Source organism: Talpa europaea, assembly GCF_964194135.1.
Source record: "Talpa europaea genome assembly, chromosome: 6".
NCBI lineage: Eukaryota > Metazoa > Chordata > Mammalia > Eulipotyphla > Talpidae > Talpa > Talpa europaea.
The window spans coordinates 26,038,689-26,061,266 of record NC_140072.1 but is presented as its reverse complement, the minus strand read 5'-3'; the positions used below and the strand labels follow the sequence as shown (position 1 = coordinate 26,061,266).

General features: G+C 48.4%; 1 protein-coding gene across 1 annotated transcript; it reads right to left on the bottom strand.

Annotated features, from left to right (window-relative positions):
* Positions 1-5,457: 5,457 nt before the first annotated feature.
* On the bottom strand, positions 5,458-22,473 carry ABCG8 (ATP binding cassette subfamily G member 8; the record flags this gene model as incomplete). The annotated part of the gene is made up of 13 exons (XM_084235855.1): positions 5,458-5,595; positions 5,679-5,806; positions 6,704-6,971; positions 7,661-7,737; positions 8,414-8,613; positions 9,105-9,188; positions 9,274-9,436; positions 11,840-12,109; positions 12,224-12,356; positions 12,861-13,099; positions 17,456-17,606; positions 18,765-18,866; positions 22,411-22,473. 13 exons carry the CDS (start codon positions 22,471-22,473, stop codon positions 5,458-5,460), a joined length of 2,016 nt encoding a protein of 671 aa, XP_084091981.1.
* Between the last annotated feature and the right edge of the window lie 105 nt (positions 22,474-22,578).

Here is a 22,578-nt window from a genome sequence, read left to right as displayed (position 1 = left end):
GTTAGGTGCCCCTCTTTCTGATAAAATTTGGGCCTATAGAAGTCAATTGCCCAAAACCATATGTCTAGCTCTCAGTGACTAGTCATTGACTTCCTGTGAGAAGGCAAAAGAAAGTACAATATAAGGCCAGCTGAAAGTTAAACTGGAATTTCTAAACTAAAAGAATATTTTTAAAAACCTTCCAGATTAATACAAGTGTTCCCAGTCTCTGGACAGTTTGTACTTATTTTTTCCCATTTAATCAAATACCCAACGCCTGGCATAATCACCGAGTTCACCAGTTCTGGTAAATTATTAAGCAAGCTTCATATTGCAAATTGTTCTCAATACAATTTATTTCTCAAATCTGCAGCATGTGTACTCTGCACACTTTCTCAGGTTTGAGCACAATTTTCATTTAATATTTGTCTTCCTGACAAACCAATATTTATGGTTTCTATAAGGGAAAGCAACATTCCTGAAATATGGTAGAACTAACAGCCGCAGGGGGTACAAAATCACGGTAATTTATCGCCTTGATGTTGTACAATCATGCACTTGAGGTTTCCATTAGAAATGTATCCTGCTTTCAGGACTGCAGACTTTACAAAGCCCACATTATGCAGCCTTAGTTCAAAATAAAAGAAATGGTTGCATTAGCAAATTCAAAATAGGCACTTATCTTTTTTGCATGAAGAAAAGACACATCATGGGTCCAGGTAGAGCAAAAACATTTAACCAACTTCAGACTTGTTGCCCCTGAATATTTGGACAAGGATTGGCTCTAGGGATCCATCCTTAGAGTGTTGTTCTCTTAAAAGTGTCTTTTTCAACTCTGCTCCCAAGACAAGGCTTTCTGAAATTCTCTTCATTATTTACTTGTCTCCTGCCCAAGTACATGAGCTCTCCAGGAGCTCAGCCGACCCACCAGTGAGGGCCTCCCTGGCAGGCACCCAGTAAGCATCCTTGAATCTGTAATCGGTGGCTGAAGCCAATTGGCCTGTTTTAGTGCCCCCTGCTGCCCTGTATCAAATCAATGGGCCTAGCCTGTGTCTACCTTTCCAAGTCATGTTCTTTGTGAAATGGAAAGTTTGTGTGTATGGGAGCTTTCCTCACAAACGCTCGTCTTCACAAGAGATCAAAGAGAGCGCTTTGTAGCTCAGTGCTAGGAGAGCTAAGAACTTGATGCCCAAGAAGTTCTTTTAAAATATCCTGTGCCCACAGGAAAACATTTTCAGTTTGCTGCCAGGAAGAGGACTCCCGAATTTGTGATTAAAGGCAGACAACCTCCACCTGGAAACACACAAGCATGGTGTAATCAAAACTAACCAGCTTTACTTTTAACATGGGACAGAGCTTTTTAGCTGTTTGCATAAGAAACTTTGCAAAAAACTTTACAAAAAAAGAAATGATACAAACATGAGCACAATTACATAGAAATCTGAAGAGTGTTCCCCGGGCTTTAAGTTGGTATGTGTTTAAAAAGAAAAATCAATTGATTAAAGATCCTTCTGACTATTCCACAATTCATGAATGAGGCAGCATCCAATCTAACAGAGTAAGAATAGACGGGCCAAAGGGAGCAGGAACAAGGAAGCTATGCCAGGCAAAAACGATGGGCTGTGGCAAGGTGGCTTTCTTTTAGGGGACAGCAGCTGTCTGTCAGGCAGACACCTACCTACCTAGTGCTGATCAGGCATTTGCTGGTTGGTTTAAGATAGCATTTCCGGGAGAGCTGAAACTAATTAAGTATTGGTTTGGTGATGCAGAGCTTAACACTTTTGACTCCATTTCAGGGGCTGTTGCTGGTTCTTTAACAGTTTAATTAGTAGCTGCTAATACCACATGCCCTGCTCTTCCAACCACCAGCACGAAGTGGGCTGTGCCTCACTTGCCAGCTTCCCCCACCAGAGCAACCTCAGGCAGCGATGTTGTGATAGATGAGGACTGGGGAAGTTCCCAGCCCCCAGCCACTTTAAAGGAGGGACCAATTATTTTATAAAAAACAAATAACAGATGACTTGAGCTTCTGAATTACCTAGTTTAAATTACTAACGAATAAGAATACTTTCTTTCAGGCAAGAGCATTGGCTAAATAAGCAAGGTGCTTCCTCAGCCCCAATTCCAGTCCCTCTCTCCCTGCTCAGCCAGCTTCTGGCTCCAGGCTCATGGGCCAGAAGGAAAGTGGCACCTGTGGGCTGTGCTAAGCAACTAATTTAAGTCTCAATAAAACACGTAGCCAGGGTCTGTAGTTAACACTTGGATTTTACGTGTGTTTAAATATCACTGCTGCCAGCTGTTTAATCTGGGGTCAGAAGAAAGAAAAAGCAAATGCAAGATCTACTTCTGTAAGCCTGACCAGGGAGACTAGCTTGACCCAATGCAAGATTATGTCTTAACTAATCTTTGCAGGAACAAACACAATTAAAAAAAAAAATCACATCAGGAAATATTTGAGTCTATATAGGTAATCATTTTCTGCTTAATTAAAATTTCTCCATCAATAGCATCACTTGAAATCAGAGGGTTTAAAAATGCAAATTTTAAAACCTTTACCTTTTGATCAAGGCACTGCAGACTACAGCCTCGGGCCAAATCCAGCTCAATGCTGGATTTTGGTAGAATGTTTTATTGCAAAAAACCTGCCCCATTCTTGAGAATTGTGGCAGCTTTCCTGCCACAACAGTGAGCTGAAAGGTTATGATAGCCACTCTATGGCCCATAAAGTTTAAACCATTTACTGACATTTAATAGGAAGAGTTTGTAGCCCCTCTGGCAGTCACACATAAACAGATCTCTACTCCCTCAGGTGCAGGGAGGGACTCCCTGAACTCTTGCCTCTAGAACAGCAGTTCTGCTTGACCTCTCATGCCCTGGAATCAATCTCTGGGGCTGGGTCCACACTGCTATATGTTAAAGTTCCAGAGTGGAGAACCAGAATGCTCCAGAAACAACAACAAAACAGAGATATTGTGGCACTAGAGTTTCTCCATCTCTCCTGGTTTGGCACCTGACCCTTGCCCCCTACCCCACCCCCAGGCACTGAGTTATGAAAGTCCTTTGCAGACTAAGTGGCTATAACTCACAAAGTTAGCTGATGTACCAAGGTTGCCATCAATCCTTACTTCATGTTGGAATCACTGGGGAGTTAAAGTCTGATGTCCTTTGCCTTCTTCCCAGTTCACCATCCAGGCCTAAAACCACTAGGTGATCACAGGGGAGTTGTAGTGTGATGTTGGGGAGTTGTGCTGGCCAGATTCAGGCGAGGAAGGCATCCATGCAGTTCAAGGACAGTTGACAGTTGATATGAGAGTCAGAGAGCAGGGAGAGACGGGCATCTAGCCAGCTGAAGGCATGTACTGTAGATGGGAGATTGATAACCAGTCTCCCAAATGAGTGAGCCAAATAAGTGAAAATATTAAGGATATGGAAGCTTTTCACAGTTGGAGGATGCTGAGTTACAATTATGAAAGGGAGAAATTCAAGCTACTTGATTAGAACCAAAGATGTTGATATGTGTATATGATACATGCAAACATGCACGGAGGTATGTGTGTGCACAGTACATATTCACACCTACATGTACATCTATATGTACATGCATATGCATATGTGTAGATTACCTAGTGTGGTCCACTGAAAGGGCTGAGAGCAGCCCGAATAGGTGGATCATACTCATCACTTACATCTTGATTTCTAAATACCGGTTTCCACTAAAAGGAACCATAATTCTTTAGAGAAATGTCTGCTTCTAGGATTGGAGGTTGAATGAGTTGGAAACATTTTCTTGTGATAGAAAATATTCAAGGAATGATGGGTACACATCAACAGCATGCAGAAATCTGCTGGGATGGACTCCGCCAGCCAGCTCAGGCACATTCTGAGCATCAAAATTAATAGGGTAAAGGATTAAAACCCATTGAATAACAAAGAGGACCACAAGTTTATACTGATTATACTTTCTAAATGAATCAATGGAAAGTTTGATGAGGAACAGGCAATCACATAGTTTCAAAGACCCTACCTACAGAGTGCTTATCAATCACAGGAGGAGGGAAATAAGTGAATGACTGGAGGAACCTGGAAAACACCACTCTGATCTGGTGATCAGAGTGAACACCATCAGTTTGGGCCCAACTGAAGTCATGTGCCACCTGACAGGCTGCTATGAAAAGGCACGTTGCTTCTGTGACAGCCCTTCTACAGCTGTGGGACCTGAATTTAATCATGAAAATATAGCAGAGCTCCTCAAACTCAGCTGCACATACAGATCACCTAGTATTCTGACTCGGCAAGTCTGTGCCAGGTTCCGCCTGTCTAACAAGCTCCCAGGTGAGCCCCATGCTGCTGGTGCCGCGGGGCCATACCCTACATGGCCACGTCCTTGGGAGCCCATGCCCCACTGAAACATCTGCCTCCTAAACAACCACCTGTCCTCTTCTATGGGTTCCTGACTCTGGTTTTCTAATGACACCTCTCCTCTCCGTGCCCTGTCAATTGCTCCTCAATGCACAGGCATCAGGCATGTGGCCTGGACCTGCTCCATTCTCACCCAGGACTCTGAAAGGGCCGCATCCTGGTGCCCAGCCCAAGCCAGAGAGATGCGACTTTCTAGGTGAGCTAATGAAGCTCTATAATCTCACCATCTTCTGGAGCCTCCTGGCCATCCTAGTGTTCCAGGCCGTCAGTCTTGCCTTCTGCCCCTAACTCCTAACAGAATGGAAGACTTTTCTGGTCTCCACATGACCCTGCTACGTGGCAGTCATGTGACCTGACTTAGCAAACTGTATTTGTCTGTGTCTGTTTCCTCATCTGTAAAGTGGGGGTACTGCACAGCACGAAGAGTTGTTTTGAGGATTGAATGAGGATTGAATGAACATAAATTGGGTTGTGCTATACCTGGTGCAGAATAGATACTCAATAAAATTTTAATTGTTGTTTGATGTATGGACTTCTTGACCCCACACCAAAAGAAGGGATGGTATCTTGCTGGTGTATTTTAGGTCGTTTCTATTTTGAGAGTGGCTTAGCAAAACAGATTTTGGGGACCCTGGAAGACGAGGCCAAATATCCTGTTAGCTGGTATGTTATTGATCCCCCGGGCCCGATAGATTCCTGCATAGCCCAATTAATTCACACCAAATTTGTTCCCATACTGAACGGAGTTGTCTATATATACAGGTATCAAAAGGAAATAAATTAGCAACATTGTAGGTGTCCCTAAGTATGGTTTCCAAGCTCCGATCAGTGAGCAGAAATCCCTTTTGACTGTCTTTATTCTACTGCCATCCTGTGGCGGGCCTGTGCCACTGCAGCACGGTGGTTGGCGAGCAGGTGGAACTGAGCGTCTGTGTTCTTACTGCCCTCCTTATGCCCAGGAAGGGGCTCCTCAGGAGGAAGGGGCTCCTTGGGACGAAAGGAGTGCAGCTGAAGAGTCTTCTCGATTCTCCCACCAAAAGTCAGGAGTCTGAACATGAATCACCAGTCTTGACTTGATTTCTGTTTGATGAACCTTAATGACAAATAGTACAGAACCAAGAAGCCACCGCTGATGCCAATGAGGATGAGGTAGATAGTGTAGAGCGGGTACGAGTCCAGGCTCATGTAGCTGAGGATCTAGGGACACAGACACCAGTGAGCCTATCAGCAGCTGCTTGGAGGGACACCACCCTTTAGCGCCCGAGGCCTTGGTTACTTACATCATCTCCCCGGATAGGGACTGTGAGGTTGCCGACTGCCAAGTGATACATTTGCCCTTTAAAGTGAATCTGCATCAGCCCTTCGAAACACCACCGAAGGAAGGACAGTTTGGAAATCCAGGCAGGCACTGAAGACAGGGAGGTCCATGTGATGAGATTCACGCAGGCCAGACACCTGCTCCCCAGGAAGCACACATGGGCAGGGGGCTGCAGTGGCTCTGACCCAGGGAAGCAAGTCTCCTGAGCGAGCAGGAGGGGAAAAGTGCAGGGAGGTAGAGGGCAGCTTGGGGTGTGGCCTGGAGCTGAGGGGCAAGTGGTGTCAGGGCCTCCCTACATTTGACTCATCACAAGCTCCCATGTAATCCATCACATGCCTCAGCTTCACCGAGTTCAGCAGCCCCAACCCAGCGATTTCTGAGTCTGCTTCCCCACCCAGTGGCAGCATCATGGGAAGGAAGGGAAAAGGAAAAGGCAAGGAATCCTGCCTGGTTTGTCCAGGAAAGGCCTGGCTGAAGGAAGGACAATGGGAATGGTTCTCCTTAGAGAAGAGGGTGCAGCTGAATGGGGAGTCGAGGCTGTGATGAGGGCTTCAGAACTGGTGGAGACAGCAGGGAGTAAGTAGCCCCAGCCAGGGTCAAACAAAGCAGCCGCATGGATTTGTGCCTCAGCTCACCCTGCTAAGAGGATCTGGAAAGACCAGGGTCTCAGACATAACTACCGCAGTGGTCAGAGACCAGATAAAGCCAGGGTTGGGAGGCAAGCTGAGAGGCAGGCTTGGCACTGGTGAGTGTGGAGGTGAGGGAGAACCCAGGGAGACCTCTGTATCTATGTCATCTGGGCCATGTGAGAAGGTACCATCCGCACCCTCTTGTGGAGTCACTCCCTTGGCACACAAGACAGCTGGCAAGGGCACCTGCTCCACACCTAAATGATGAGTTTCCTCTCCAGGGAAAGACGAAAAACAGACTCAACCCGGCCACTCGTAAACCTCAAAAACGTGAGCAGGTAAGGAAAGCAGGCCTCACCTGTCCACAGATTGTCCAGCCTTATTATGAAGCCCCCGGTGAGGTAGAAGGAATTGTAGAGAGCGTTGCCACAGAAGGAGGACATGTGGAAGGTGGGGAACAGGGCTGCAGTGGTCAAGGCCATGGTCCTGCAACAGAAGACCACCAGCCACACGAGCAGGAAGTGCAGCAGGAAGGGCTCCGGCCCCGGGCGTAGGTTGGTCAGCCAGTAGGTGGGCATCCCATAAATGATGATATAGGCACAGTGTTCTGGAAGCTCCCCTAGGATCTACAATGAACAGCTCTCACATGGATGTGGAATTATCGACTTAGTTTGCTATTATCCCTTAAATGTTCAGGGGCACCCCTGACAATGCCAGCCTTCTTGCCTGGTGACCAGGCTGCTTCAGGGTAGGTGGGTGCAGGCACATGGGACTCATAAGCATGAACTCACAGTGGCTCCCGTTGTGTACGCAAGTGCATCTCCTGGGAGCGCAAAGTTATTTCCTCCAGGGAAGCAGCTGGCCCTGTGATCATGGCAGGAGGGTTCTGCTCTCCTAAGACCTGACTCCCAGTCCCCACCTGGTCTGCCCAGATCTAGTAGCTGTGTGGCTGTGAGACAGTTGCATAACCTCTCTGAGCACCCCGTTCTTCAAATCGAGAGCCAATTCCTGCTGACCAGCTTCCAGGGATGTGGTAAGAGTGGAGAGGTGAGCTGTACTATGTAGTCTCGGCTTCCCACAAGTTCTTTTTAGGTTTCTGATGGCCAGAAAAGTGTTGTTCCTGGTGTACAGTCCTGGCCTTCTGGGAAATGCTTAAAATCTATCAAGTGTCTGAAATTCCCTCAAGGAACGAGGCATCTACAACCACAGGTGAAGCAGGGTCCCAAGGTTCCGCAAAATGCTGCCCGTGGGGTCCAGCTTTCTGTGCCTTACCCCCTGACCTCCACCTCACTCACACTCAGCCCTCCCCAGTCACCTTGGCAAAGAAATATGGCCCTGCGGTGTACAGTCCATCTTCCAGCTCATAGTAAAGCATCGCCCTCTCCGAATGACCTAGGAAGGGAAGACGAAAAGAAGAATGAAAAAGTGAAATTAATTTACAGCGTCTCTGCTTTAGAGTCTGAATACAATGAAGAAGAGTTATATTGCCTGCATTTCTTATACCGTTGAAACCACTATGGCCTGAATTTGATCCCCGGCCAGGTAGCTGACCCCCATGGCGCAGCAGACCTCTCCTGTCTCCCCGCTGCTCCCCTCAGCAGTGTATTTCAGTAGATTCACCTGTTCTGTTCCTCATTTTATCTTTTTTGAATCTTCTCACCCCCATACCCCTGGCCTACACCCCAGTTCTTCTACAAAAATAAAAATAAAAAAGAGAGAGAGAACAGGCAGCCTGAATAAAGCCATCCTAACCTCGATGTTTGTGATTCTGTGACTTATGCATTGCTGTCAAGTATGAATCCTGTTAGGACAGGAACGGCTAAGGCTCCTTTGTAATTTGCTTTCATTTGCATGCTAATATTAATGTGTGAACTTTAAAATAACAATTATTGTCTTTTATTTCACAGCCATGATGAAATTATTTAGCAAACCATTTTCCCCAGGAGCCCAGAGGAGCACAGGTCAGCCGGCCTTGGACCAGCTCCCAAAGGGGCAGAACCCAGGCCGTCCAGCTGCTCCAGGTGTGAGTCACGGAGGGCGAGTGACACAGAGGGCGAGTGACACTCACACTTGGCGATGACGTCCAGGATCACATTGAAAGGGATAAGAGCCCCGATCATGAACAAGAGGGCCACCGTGTCCATCAGGGAGAGCTTGACGCTCCCGTGACTGTAGTAGAGGAACCCAATGATCAGTGACATCAGGCAGGCCTCCACCCCATGGATGAGGAGGGTGGGCAGGTCTCGGAAGTCATTGGAGATCTGCCGACTGAAGAAACAAAAGAGGTGCTGAGGGAGCAGCATTCAACAGCCCGGTGAGCTTGGAAACGTCATTTCATTTCTATTACGCTCACTTTTCTCATCTGCAAAACGCCCACCTCACAGAGCTGCTGTGAGACAGAGGATAACGGACAGCAGGCCCGTCTCACGGGAGGGGCTTGATAAATGACGGGCTGAGGTATCAGGTTTACATTTCACTTAAAGTTACCCTGAGGGAATAAATTACCAATCAGGTCCATGAAGACACTTGCACAAGGACATCTGCTGTATACTTGTAAGAGCAAAAGCCTGAAACTGTTTTGACCATCAGTATGGACTCAGAGGGTAAAGATTATGACTGCGTTAGGATGCCAAGGAAGACCTATATTTTCCTATTGACTCTACCTCACATTTCCTCCTCCAGATTCACAGTAGACAGAAAGGGTTTGATTTGACACGACAAAGACTTGGTGGTGGAGGCAAGGCAATGCAGACAATTACCGGATCAGCGTGGTGAACTGATGCACGGGCCCAGGCAGTTTGTCCGGAGTCGGGAGGTGGTCGGTGTCTCTTGGGAGGCCTGGGCTGTGCCAAGGGAGAGTGTGTCATGGGGGTTGGGGCGGACCCCTTCTGTAGGGCTCCATCACCATAGTCACCCTAGCCACCTTACCTCCCTGGACAAGAGTCTGGGCTCAGTTCCGTCACCTCTGCTCTCCACAGAAAGTCATCAAAGTCACGTACTTTCTCTCGAAACAAGGCGGCAAGTGTCTGAGCCTTCTCCCTGGTAGCCACTTCCCGCTCTCTGCTTCGTCTGTCGATGCTGGTCAGGTCCACTGTAAGCAGAGCATACAGGGCGATGGGCGACCCAGTTTGCTCACATGGGAGGGGTCGGGGTTAGTCAGCTCTGGGGGGCTCCAGGACATGCTCCCCACCATCTGAAAGTGGACCATGAAGTGAGGTGAAAGCAGAGAGCAGCAGAGATGCCCAGGGCTGGTTCCCTGCCCTGCTGGGCCTGGCCCCATCTACAGGGGACGGGACAACAGTGGAGGACCTGTGGGCACAGGCCTCTGTCCCTCCCCGACCCAGGTTCATTATGGGGACATTCCCAGGACAGAGCAGGAGACATTGAGCCTTCAGAGCCAAACACCAAAGCACAGTTAGGTTCTGGCTCCACTAAGACCATCCCAGAAGCTTGTGAGGACCCTGTTGCCCCTAAGTGCCTGCCTTTGGTGAGAAGGTGGGCTGCCGGGGCTTTGACTAATCTGGGCTACAGACCTTTCCAGTTCTTGTGTAAATTTCCAATTTGGTTTCCCAAGCAGCCTAACCTGAAGGGGGGAGTGTTTTGGCCAGAGGGTACCAGGGTCCAGACAATTATATGTACATTTCTCAATGCGGGGGGGAGAGGGAGGCAACAAGACTAGCTGCAGAACCCAACTGATGCACACCTGCCTCCAGGTTACCCTGTGGGGAGCACCTGGTAGCCCCAAGTCACAGCCTCCTCTTAAAGGGTCCCCAAAATGTCAGAAAGGCACAACCATGCTTTCATAAAACCATTGCTCCCCTCAGCATTGTATTTTGGTCAGTCTGCCTGTTCTGTTCCCCACTCTGCATCTGGTGAGTCCTCTCACACATAGCCCCCACCCCAGCTCTTGTATGCATAAGTAAATAAAATCTTTAAAAAAAAAAAAAAAAAACCAGCCCAGCTCCACTTCTCCCTTAGGTAAAAACCTCCTAACCTCTCTGCCTCCCCTCTCCTCCCGTTTTCATGATATACCTCAAGGCAGGATAACAACCAGGGTCGGGGGTAAACCCATGTGTCTCCTCATGTCCAGGGCTATAGCTCAGAACCTCTGGGCACTGGCATGCCCTATACCCTAGTTTGCTAAGAGTCACATATCCCAAAGCTGGCAAATAGGATCCCCCATATTAAAAAAAATGCATCCCCCTCCCCATATTAAAAAAATGATAATAATATAAAATAAAGAAAAAGAGAAGGTATTACAGATCTGGGCATTTGACTTCTAGTAACCCCTGTCCGGGGTTACTGTGTGTTGCTCTGGATGGCCAGGTTGGCAGGTGCCCTCTGCCCCCTTATTTGAGGATGGCTGGCCCGAGGCTGAAACACTGGCAGGAAGCCAGTTTGTCACGTTCGCACACATCACATTCGCACAGGGAGGGCGTTGGTATCTGTGAGTTCACACAGTGAGAATACACAGGGTAGGGGCGGTGGCCAGAAAGTGGCCAGTTCTCCTGGGGGAGAGGTGGAGGGTTGGTGCCAGGAGGAGGATGTGGGCAGCAGGGCCAGCAAACTAGGTGGGCATGCGCACACCTGGCGGGACTTCCAGTTCTGTGTCTTGCACAAGGGCTTCAGTTCTTCCTGCTCTGGCCCCTTCATCTATAAAGGGGCAGGAGGGTCAACGGGACATCCTCTGGAACCTGGCACCTTTGGGCCGGTCTCTGCCCTCAAGAAGATGGGCTCTGTCATTATGTTTATCAGTGAGGCCCTAGCTACACCTGGTTGGCCTGGGAGGCAGTTTGGGGCTCAGGGGACCTATGGGAGGGTCACGTTACTGCTCTCCGGCCCTGGCACAAATGTGCGGCCTCTTCCAACAGCCATATCATTTCTCAGCACTTGGGATCTGGGTGCTGGTAACAGGGCAAGCACCTGAAAGGCACCTTTGGGCCCCAATAAAGCAAAGGGAACACACTTTCCCTGAGGGCCATGCACTGAGGACTCAGGACTGAAAGCAGGAAGGTAACTCTGTTTTGACAGTGGTTTTCATATCTGGAGCTTCACTGGCCAAGATTACCAAAATGACTGGGTCTGCCCATGCCCTGGGACTCCCTGCACCACCTAGTACCTTGGGGTTCCCACGCACAGCTTTAGGATATCCTGGTGGCCTCCTGACCTCAGATATTCTAAGTTTCCCTACAGAGTCTAAAGAAAGACCACAGTTCTAGAAACTGATCCAAACCCTCTTTGATCAAGCCCTAGGACTTGCAGTTTTCTTGTTTCTTGGGCCCATAAGATATTTCTCTGATCTATGTCGGAGGCCGCTTTTACCAGGCCTGCGTCCCTAGTGTGTGATACTTGGCCAAATGAACCATGCTCTGCTCCCCCCTCTGCCTATCGCAATCCTGGATCCTGCACTGCCCAGAGCATATTTTCACCAGGCTCTGACAGGTGAAATGGTGGGGGAGCCCCGTGTACCAGGCCCCTGGCCCCGCTGGCTCACCATAGAAGTCGGCAGGGTTGCTGTAGCGAGGGCAGGGGTGGCCGATGGCTGTAAAATACTGGACCATGTGATGGGCTGCCCCGAGGTAGACAGTGGTGCCAGATGTCATCAGGAGTACCAGGTCAAACAGCCTGAAGATGTCCGACCGGGGCTGATGGAGGGAGATGAGCACCAACCTGTTGCCTTTGGCCAGCCTGGACAAAGTCTTCACCAGATTGTGGGCTGTGAAGCTGTCAAGCCCAGAGGTGGGTTCATCCAGAATGAGGATCCCTTCCCAGCAGAGAAAAGAACCCCATGAGTCTGGGGGCCCCAGCAGGAGGGAGCCCAGCAGAGGTGGGCAACAGGCCCTTCACGCCCCACCTGCCCGCGACCTGTGGCCCACACCTGGGTTCCAAAGAAGCTGCACCCCAATGCTGACTCTCCGCCGCTCGCCCCCGGACACCCCACGCACGTATGTGTTGCCCACGCGCGTGTTGGCACACTGCCGCAGCCGCAGTTCCGCGATCACATCATCCACCTGCCACGGGGAGAGGTGCACAGGGCTTTAGAGGGCCCTGTGCAGGTCGCTCAGGGCCAGACATTGTTCCAAAGTATAAAACTGCCAGCTCATCTCTAGGGTTTATAGTTCGGGTCTTGTTTCTTGTTTCCCTCATTCATCTTTTGTTCCCTGATTGTTGCTGAGCAGTTCTGGCCTGCAGGGCATGGTTCCTGCCCCCAAGGCATGTTCCTAGGGGGAACACGCCCTAAGCTCTTGACTCACCCAGAGGACCAGAAAACAAGTAAACAAATTCTCAGCACACTTTTTTCCCATGCTGTAAAGGGCACCTTGGGGGTTGGGGGGTTGTGGAGGAGAAGATGAAGATGAAGGGGAGGGGTAAGGAGAAGAGGACTAAAGGACTAGCTGAGCACCTGGCAGACTTTCTGATGCTGATGGTGAACTGGGGCCTGCATAGGGAGGGGTAGGAGGCAGGGAGGGGAAGGAAGTCACGGCTTTTGGAGGTTACCAGGGACAGCTGGTTACCCTTTTGTCACGCTGGGCCTGGGAGAAGGTTCTGGGCAGGCGCAACTGGGCAACAAAAGCCAGGGTCTCACGGACGGTCAGGTTGGGGAGTAGCTGGTCATGCTGGCGCACATGGGCCACGCACTTCCTCACCAGCTGAGGGGTGCTGGGTTGCCCGTTGATCCAGATTTGACCGGATTTATTCTTGCCCCCGGGGCCTCGTCCAGTAATCACATCCAGCAAAGATGCTCTCCCACAGTCTGCAAAATCAGCAAAGACACTCTGAGAACAGAGCTTCTGATGGGATCAGCCTGGAAGCCACTGCTCTCTGCATCCTCTCTAGCCACTTTGGAAGACTCTAGCCTCGCAGGAGGAACTGGCCCCTAAGGCCGAGGCCTGTGGGGGGCAGACCCAGCACCTGGCACATCAGAACATTCATCTGCACACTTACGGGGTTAGAAGGACATTGACATTGGAGGTTCAGGTGGGGTCAGCCACCGGCTGCTTCACAGGAAGCAGTTGGGAGTCCAGGTGCAAGGCCTGCCTGTGCTAGGCAGGACTCCTCCCCTCCCCCTCACTTCCCTGCTCTCCACCTCAAGCGAGTCTTCCTAAATTGCACTGTGAAGCTTAACTACTTTGGGCTGGCAAACTTGCCAGCAACATTTCATCATTCAATGTCACTGGCTCAAAAGCTGCCTTTGTGGGAAAGGCTAATCTGGAGAATTAATAGGGTGTCTTTTTAAAAATGCAAAAAAAGGGCCTCCCCGGTGGCGCAGCAGTTGAGCGCTGGGTTGCAGCGCTGGGTTGCAGCCTCTGCGGCGCCGATTCGATCCCCGGCTGCTCCCAGGCCACCGGAGGAGGGTCCCGCATGGCCCGCAGACCTCTCCTGCCGCCCGCTGTGTACTTCGGTCCTTCTGCCTGCTCTGCTCCCCGCTCTGGCTCTGGTGAATTCTCTCACCCTCCCGCGCTTCTGACTGTACCCAGTACATGTATAAACAAACAAATAAATAAAAATACATATCTCTTTAAAAAAAAGGCAAAAAAAAACCATATTGAGAAATATGGAAGAAAAAAATAGAGAAATAACAGATGTGGAGATGATTTGAAAATTACAGCACAGTGTCCATGTGTGTTCTGAATTTCTCTACATCCATCTCCAAATAAATTTTTATTGAGTTAACATTAGTCTCTTATTTTTATCAATGGTTCTTTTTACTATTTCTTTAAAAAAAAGATCCATTGCACACAAGTGAACACCATCCATTTTTGAATGACAGCAATTACTATCAATTTGGGAAAGTAAGTTTCAGATTGGATCAGATTTCCAGAAGCATTCCAGGTAACTCTTTCTTTGACAACTGCAAATATTAGTTGGGTTCAGATTCTGGGGACACCTTCTTGCAAACTATGCGGGGGGCAAACTCTGTCCAACTCAACCAGGTGTGATTTTAGTTTCCTTACTGAAAATTTCTTTTTTGGAGAGCAAATTTTCCAAGTTATTTTCAAAGAAGGAAAATGCCAGTCCATAACATGTAACCATGTCTCCTTGCCACACTCACATGCCTCCTGCAGGCAGCCACATGCCCTCAGTGCCAAAAAAAACCCAAACAAGAAGCTTCCCGGGTGAGCTTTCCACTAAAAGCTAGGTGCTCTCAGTGTGGAGTGCAAACTGCACCCTGCCTCCTCTGCGCACCTCATTCAAGTCCCTGAGAGATCAGGTGGTGCAAAATAGCCGGGAGAGGAACCAGAGGGAAGATTCTGGCTCCTCTCCCTGCCCCGTGTCAGATATTGAGATCACAAGGACAGGACAGGTCTCAAGGAAGAACTTTGCAGAAATTTTCCTGTTCAGCTGCACTGTTCCCATGGGCTGGTAAACAAGAGATTCAACCATATGACTTCAGGCTGGGACACCAGCTGCCTTAAATTTCCTTGGCACATTGGTTTTGTTGTTGTTATTGTTTTGCTATCTTCTCCCAGCTTGGGCATTCCTGCATTATCTTTTCGCAGCTTATCAGTTGACTGTATGGGAAAGGGGGAGTTAAAAGACCCAGCAGCAAAGGGAGTCACAGACCTTGAGACTAGACCTGTTCAACTTGGAGATGTGGGCACTCAGCCTCCAAGAGGTGTTCACCTCAAGGATAGTCCCACATGCTGCACCACCAAGCTGCACTTGACTGGTGCCCACAGTTAGCCACACTAATGGACAATAATTAGCCGAGCCTACTTTTCTTGCTTTCTCAGGCAATAGAGTTTAATCCCTTTGTGCTCAAATCCCATTCCTGAAACTTATATATGCCCCTAGACCCAGCACCTCCCCAATCTCTCTTATGCCCAGAGAGTTGTCCTCGGAGCACTCACTTCTTGCTCTTTCAAAATCAATAAATGCTGACTCCTCACCCGCTCTCACCAGTGTCTGTGAAGTCCTCTTTTCAATCTTGAGCAGAGGGCCTCAAAAGCCCTTTCCTGACCTGGGAGCGGGACCCCTGGTCTGTCCCTGTGACTGGCCAGAGGAACTGTGGACAGCCGCTGGTACGTTGTTAATTTATCCACCTGTTTTGTGGGGGAGGTTGGGATGAGGCTGAGGGGCTGCAGACCTGCTCTCTTGTCCAATAACAATAGCAGATACAGCTAGTGGGAGCCCCAGGGGCTTTGCCGATGGGTTTCCCAGTCAAGGAGAAGAAAGTGACATTCCCTAAATAGACCCTTGTGAGCCTTTCCAGGGAACCTGCCTGGTGTGATCAGGGAGTTGCTCCATGAACAAGGAGCAAAAACCTACTGGCATTCAAGGCCCTTATAAAATGGCTGACATCTCCTATGAATCGAAAACACCTGTGGTTACTGCTGATTTTTCATAAGATGCTAAACTGCCTGAGGCTGCTTCAAGTTATTTAAAATATTGCCCAGCATTCTTTGTGTGTGTGTAAAGTCACATAAAGTATAATTGATAAAACTAAATCATCATAATTTCAATCAAGTAAACCTGAGGCTAAGTAATGCTGAAACTACAGTCACAAGACTTAGAGACTGACTGCACAGTGTAATTCCTGCTTGACCTCTCTGAATTTCACTTTCCAAAGCACAAATCAGGGGCATTGAGGCTCCAGGGCATAGGTAGGCAGTGTTAACCTTGATGGCTATCTATGGGTCCATGTGTCTCCTAGATTCTCAGTTCATAAAAGAAACTGCGGGGATTCCAAGAAGTCACGGACTTACAAAGATCAAATAGGCCTATGAATGATCTCCCTTTTTCTTATGTAGATCAAAATTGCAGGGGCAGGGCCAGAAATGGGTGGGACTTGACTTGTGGGTGTCATTTCGGTTACAAAGTGCATTAGACAGCATATTATTTGATCTTTGGTTAGACAATAAACCAAACTTCCTTATCAGAAGACTGTAAAAATTTGCAGCAGATGATTAAAAAGTTGAGTAATCAATACCTCTGGAAATGATTAATTAAAAGGTATAAAGTGCCCTGTCTGACACTTTATCTCCAGGTAAGGATGTCACAGGGATATGCTTTGATCTGAGAGTTAGAAGACCAAATTTCTAGTTTTAGGTCTGTACTAAATGTGTGTCCTCAGACAAATCACTCAATGTCACCAGACTTTAGTCTTCTCATCTGTCAAATGCAGGGGTGTGTGTGCATGTGTGTGTGTGTAGGGACAGATGAATACTCAAAATTATTGAGCATTAGGTCATTTGAAAACCTTCCTGTAAAGAAACTTCCATACTGGTAAGAAGAAAGAAAGATAGAACATAACAAAGATAATGACCTCTGTTCTCCAAGCCCCCTTTCAGCTCTGGTGTCCTGCAATTTAAAATTTGCCTGCAGATGAGACCTGCTGAGTGCTCTGAGAATCCTGATCTTTGCAGTTGTCTGAAGGTTGAACTACCACTTAGAAGGGGTATCTGAGAAGTGAGAGTTGGGGCTGTGACCACTGCTATCTGATGGCCACCAGAATCTGTTTGGGGGGAAGCAATGAATGGGTGTTCCTTGTGTTAGAGGAGTCCCTTAAAAAAAGAACACTACCGGCCTCCCCGGTGCCTCAGTGGGTTGAGGGCAGAGCTGTGAAGCTGTTTGCAGCCTCTGCAGCACAGGTTTGATTCCTGGCCAGCCAAGGAGATACCCACATGGCGTGGCAGACCTCTCCTGCCTCGCCCACTGCTCCCCTCAGTAGTGCCTTCAGTCTGTCTTCCTGTTCTGCTCCACACTCTGTCTCTGGCGAATCCTCTCACCCTCCAACGTCTCTGACTTGTACCCCAGCTCTTGCATAAATAAATAAATCTTTTAAAAAAAAACCCACTACATCCTGAAGCTGATGTTCCTGGAAAAGGTTTCCCTCAAATTTTGTTAGTTTTCCAATCATTTGCATAGCTATATATTGTGGGGAGTTCAAATCCGCACCTCCACATGTGCACAAAGGCAGGGGCTAACAGAGGATAGGGGCTGTAGCTGCAAGCGCAGGAAACACTCACTGTTCATGTCAGCAATCCCCCTGCTCTCCACTGCTCTGTTGTATCATTCTGCTACTCAGCATAGGGTTCTGTGAGAAGCATCCATTTGCCTGAGGACCATTCTGCCCAAGGACTGCACTCCCTATAAACCCTTCATGTACCTGTGCTCCCTATGATGGCCAGCATCTGCCCACTCCTCACTTTGAAGCTCAAGTTCTGGATCCCCAGCTCAGGAGAGTCCTTGTGGGATGTCCAAGGCATCTTGAATTGAGCCAGGTGCTCAAACCAAGGCACCTGGGAGGCCAGGTCCACCTAAGGGGAGACAGCAGGAGATTCCTCAGGGACAGTGACTCCGGGGTGGGGGGGAGTTTCAGCAACTTCTGTTCAACTCCCTACAGGAGACATCCTGTTGCTGATAGATGACAGACCTCAGTGGGCTCCACCCAGGTTCTACCAAATGTGGAGGCTAGACACCACCGGGCTGAGAACTTGAAGCTGCAGTTGCCAAGTCTGAAGATCAGACTTGAAAATTGTGTGCAATCATAGAACAGAAATAAAAACACATGAAGCAAGATGATGTCTTCACTAAACAACAATAATAGTAATTTACTAATGACCTAACTAGTGTTTACTATGTGCAAGGCATATATAGCCATTATCTCATTCAATCTCTATGTACTGTTAGAATTTCTGTTTTGTAAATGAGGTTCAGAGCGGTGAAGTAACTAGCTCAAGGCCAGCTAGTAAGTGGCAGAGCAGAGAAAGGCCCTGGTGTGAATCATCAACCACAGGCAAACAGACCCAGGCCTCTGTATTCTCAGACCCACCACATTCCACCTGGGTCACCTTGGGTATGCCCCCAGGGAGGTGAGCGAAATAGGGGTCTTTGAATCTGACCAGGGGATTCCAGAGAACCTCTGACAGTTCAGTGGTCCTTGTACTCTGGATCTTTTATTAGCTTCAGGAAGAATACATTTTACAAAACAGATATGAAACTGAAGAAATCTGAATAAGATCTATAATTTAATTAGCACCATCATACCTTGGTTAATTTCTTAGTTTTGATGTGGATATGTAAAATGTTAATGTTAGGGGATGTTGGACAAAGAGTCTATGGAAATACCATTTTTGCAACTTGTTCAAAAATTTTAAATTTTTTCAAAATGTAAGGCAAAAAGAATGTCTTAGAGATTTTTTTTTTCTCACAGGGTCATACATTTGGTTTAATGTTTCCACAAAGGTCTACATTCTCTTTTTTATACATCTCAACCTCCAGTTCTAATATGTGTCTTTGGTGAGGGAGGGCAGTCTCTGGAATGCTTGCATCCAACACATGAGGCATCTACATGGACTGAAGTCTGTCCTGGGGACAGAGGGACCCCAGAGTGGGCTCACCCTTCCCTTCCACTTGGAGGAACTGTTTGGCCCTCCTTGTTCCTCCTCCCACCTTGCCCTCAGGTGTGCCTCTACCTGATAGTTGAGGTCTCGGACTTCCAAGGTATTGGAACGGCCAGTGTAGGTGAAGTATAGGCTGTTGTCACTTTCAGAGGAGAACAAGCTGTCCTGGAAGCCCTGATGGGAGACATCACAGGTGAGGGGCTCCTTCTGCTGAGGACAAAGCAGAAGACAGAGATCAGAGATTCAAGAGAGGAGAGTAGCAGTCAGCATCATTGACATCCTGAATTAGCAAGAGATGGGTCTTGGCAGATGCAACCCAGAAAGTAGAGCATTTATTTACTCTTCCCTGCAGAGAGAGCTTTGGGGCTTCCCTCCAATGTAGTTCATGACCCAGAGAAACTCAACCATAGGCTGGTGAGTCCTGAACCCAAGCCACCTATGGCAAACAAGACCCTAACTCTGGACAAAAGAGAGTTTTGTGGTCTCTGTGCTCTAGGAAGACATGAGCTGGGGCTGGCCTTCAACTTTCTTTTCCCTGCATCTGGCTTAATATTAAGCCTATGGTTGAGCTTTATGTGAAAATAACTTTACTTATAACTTATGTAAAAATAACATTTGACCATGGTTGTCAAAGCATTGCCGCAATGACAGAAATGAATGGATCTTGGAAAGGACATTCCAGGCCAAGGGAAATGGAGGGAAGTAAATGCAGGCTACTGCCTGCTGCAGGCCCATGCAAATAGTCCCCAGAGTGCAGGGAGAGGATGGAAACAGCAGACAGTAGCTACTTAAATTGTTTGATGTTTACTTTATTACCACAAACATCCTAAATGATCCAGAAAACATGGGAAAGACAGACACCTAATTCATCAGAAGGACTATTTCTGAGGAGCAGGAGGGCTAGCAGAGGGAGGGAAACAGATGACGCAAGAGGGCTGCTAAGCTCTTGGGTATTACTGGTGGGTACAATGCAGCTCACTCCATTTAACCTGGTTTATCTGAAATATTTCAAGCTATCTTTTCAATTGGGGAGAGTAAGCCTGAGAGTAGAATGTCAGTTATACTCCCATTTCACCTTGCCCTCCAGGCTGCCATGGCCACCAAGGTGAGGCCAGAGGTGGAGGCGGAAGTGGTGAATGGGTCTCTGCCCTCAGAGATGGAAAGTGAAGCGCCTGGGTGATCAAGGGCAGATCAGAAAGCTGTTGGATCCCAAAGGTCAGTCTCTCACCGCCCCCCCCACCAGCTCAGGCACAGTCTACCAATTGCTGAGAGATCTATTTGTGCAAACATGCTTCTTGTTTATTTTTTCAAAGCAGATATCTGCAGGAGAGACAGCAGTCAATTGCAAGGAGATGAATTAGCTCAGAAATTGTTTCTTCAAGAAAACATCTGACCAAAAGTCCCCCCAGTTAGATATCAAGGTAAAGGTACTGGTGAGGAAGGAGGGTTGAGCCTTTTGGTGTCTGGAGCAGTATGTGGAGGTGACCTCAAATTCAGGTGGGTTCTGATTTTTAGGAGGGTGCTGGGGCCCAGGGGAAAGTGACACAGAATGGGAAGACAGAGAAAAGGCAGGAAAGAGGGCCATGACCCTGCTCCTCAGCTTCCTCCAAGGCCCCTTCACTGTGGCCTAAGCTTCATTCACCACCAGGCACTGGTGCCTCCCTGGAGCTGCTCAACCTTAAAAAAAAAAAAAAAAAAAATTCGTGGCTGGGTTGGAGACAACCTCTGTCCCATTTTGAAATATTTTCCTTGGCTCTCAGGAAGGATTTGTTAGATGCTTCCTGAGGTTTTGACAAACTCCCTGTATTTTTCAAATACTTAAATATCTATTCCACTGACATCTTAATCAGCATGACTGTCAGAACATCACTTGAATTTCTGACAGGTGACACCCCAAAAAGCAAAAGCAGGTTTATTTGTAGGTAACCAGCTCAGCTCCTGCTGGGCTACATTGTAATTTCTCCTTGTATTAACTTCTGATCAAATTCCTGAGTCAGAAGCACAGACTAGAAGGAAACTCAGGGAGAACAAGTTCCTTGTTCTAAGATGAAATGCCCACGTCCCAAAAAAATGCAGTGATGTGCTGAGGACTGGTGCCTGGCAGGAAGCATATGGGGGGTGCTGAAGTGTTGGGGGCAATCCAGGCTTTTACTAAACTTTCAGTACAGCTCTCACTCACTGCCTGAGGCCTGGTCCCCTCTCATTCTTCTCTGGCCATGCTTTTGCCTATGGACTGAGGAGTCTGTGAGCTGAGGCATTTGCTCTTCCAGATACCCAGGACCCCAGAATTCCCTGTGCAAATGGCTGCAAGCCCATTTCCAGGGCCTGCTGGGGCCTCATCCCAGATCCAGCCTGCTGTAAACTGACAGTATGTCCTAACTAGTTGCCCCAGGCTGCGAGGCCTGTGGATGGTATGGATGAAATGTGAGTCGCAGGATGGGGTGACCTCACAGAAGTGTAAAAGGTTGTCTTCAGAGCTGAGGGTGGGCAGAGAAGGGGGCCAGGCCATGACTTCAACTGCATACTGATTCCCAGCATCACCATGTCCTAGCCGCTGCTTCAAGAAGTTCTAGAACTTCTAAAATTACACCTGGCCTTCCATGTTGTGAGAAAGATATGTCAAGGGGGTGGATAGAAGCTATTTTAACAGTTCTTAGGTAGATTGCACACAACCTTGTCCTCTTATTTCCTGCCCAGTTAGGGGCAGACTATCACTTGGCACTTCAAGTAACAGGATTGGAGACATGGGAAAGGGCAGGCATTCCTGCAAGCACTCCTGGTTTGTAGTTCTCAGCTGTGGTGGCTGAATTGTCAGACCATTCAGAGAGAAAGTGTCCCCAAAGCTGCCACTGACAATGTTTTATTCAAGCTGCTCCAGTTGTGGTGAAGGCCCCTAGGACCCATGTGGGGATTGGCCTCATGTGGCTACAGAGCTAACTAGTAATGGCAGGTTCCTTGGGCCTGGCTGAAGTAGGTCCCAGAAACTCAAAGCCCAACAAGGCTCCCTTGTTGGGTATGGAGGGCCTCCCTTTTTGGGTGTGGAGGCCTTAGTGCTTGTCTTTCTCTCCATCCTTGTCCCCATAGCAGGCAAAGACAGAAAGGTGGGGTGGCGTGTGTTGGGGGTGGAGGGTGAAAACTGTTTCCTGTTTTCCAATTTAGCCTCCTGCCTCAAACCACACCCAAAATGAAATTTCAGGCAAAGGCCATTTCTCAGATAAAATGAAGGCAGAAACCTGGTACCACAATCTCTTGGCCCCATGGCTGTTGTCTATTCCTTTTAGCTCTCTTCCAGATCTTACGGCTGCCTGTTATAGTGATATAGAGCATACATTATAGTGTTCCCACGAAAGCCACCTGCTGTCCAGTGTCATCTCTTCACTGCCACTGAGACTCTGAGTTCGACAGCCACAGAGACGAGAAGACACCAGAGGCCCTGGTACGTGTGAGCACAATTAGGGATGCAGTCTTATGGGAAAAAGCTATGTCAGCCAAAGTTACAAGCACATCATTTCCCTGTAGGAATGTACCTCATCTCCCCACCAACCCCAGACCCCTGAATCTGCTCCCCTCAGCCTTTTGATGCCTAGGAAATAGAGCCCTGTCATCATATCCTCACTTTGTGCTCTCAGTGGTGAGTAAGAATAGAAAGTTCCTGAGGGAAGAGAGAAAGGTCTGATTCTCCCCCACCCGCAAAACTGAGGTGACTGCCATCACTCACCGAAGCATTCTGGGGAGAAGCCCCATTCCACAGCCCTGTCTCCTCTGAGGCCTTCTCAGCCATGGGGCACCCTTGCTGCAGCTTCCTTTGGGCCGTCGCTGCTGCCTGCCAGGGCCAGTGTTTTCTGTTTCCCAGAACTGGGCCACTTCTGGCTCCGTTTGCTTTGCC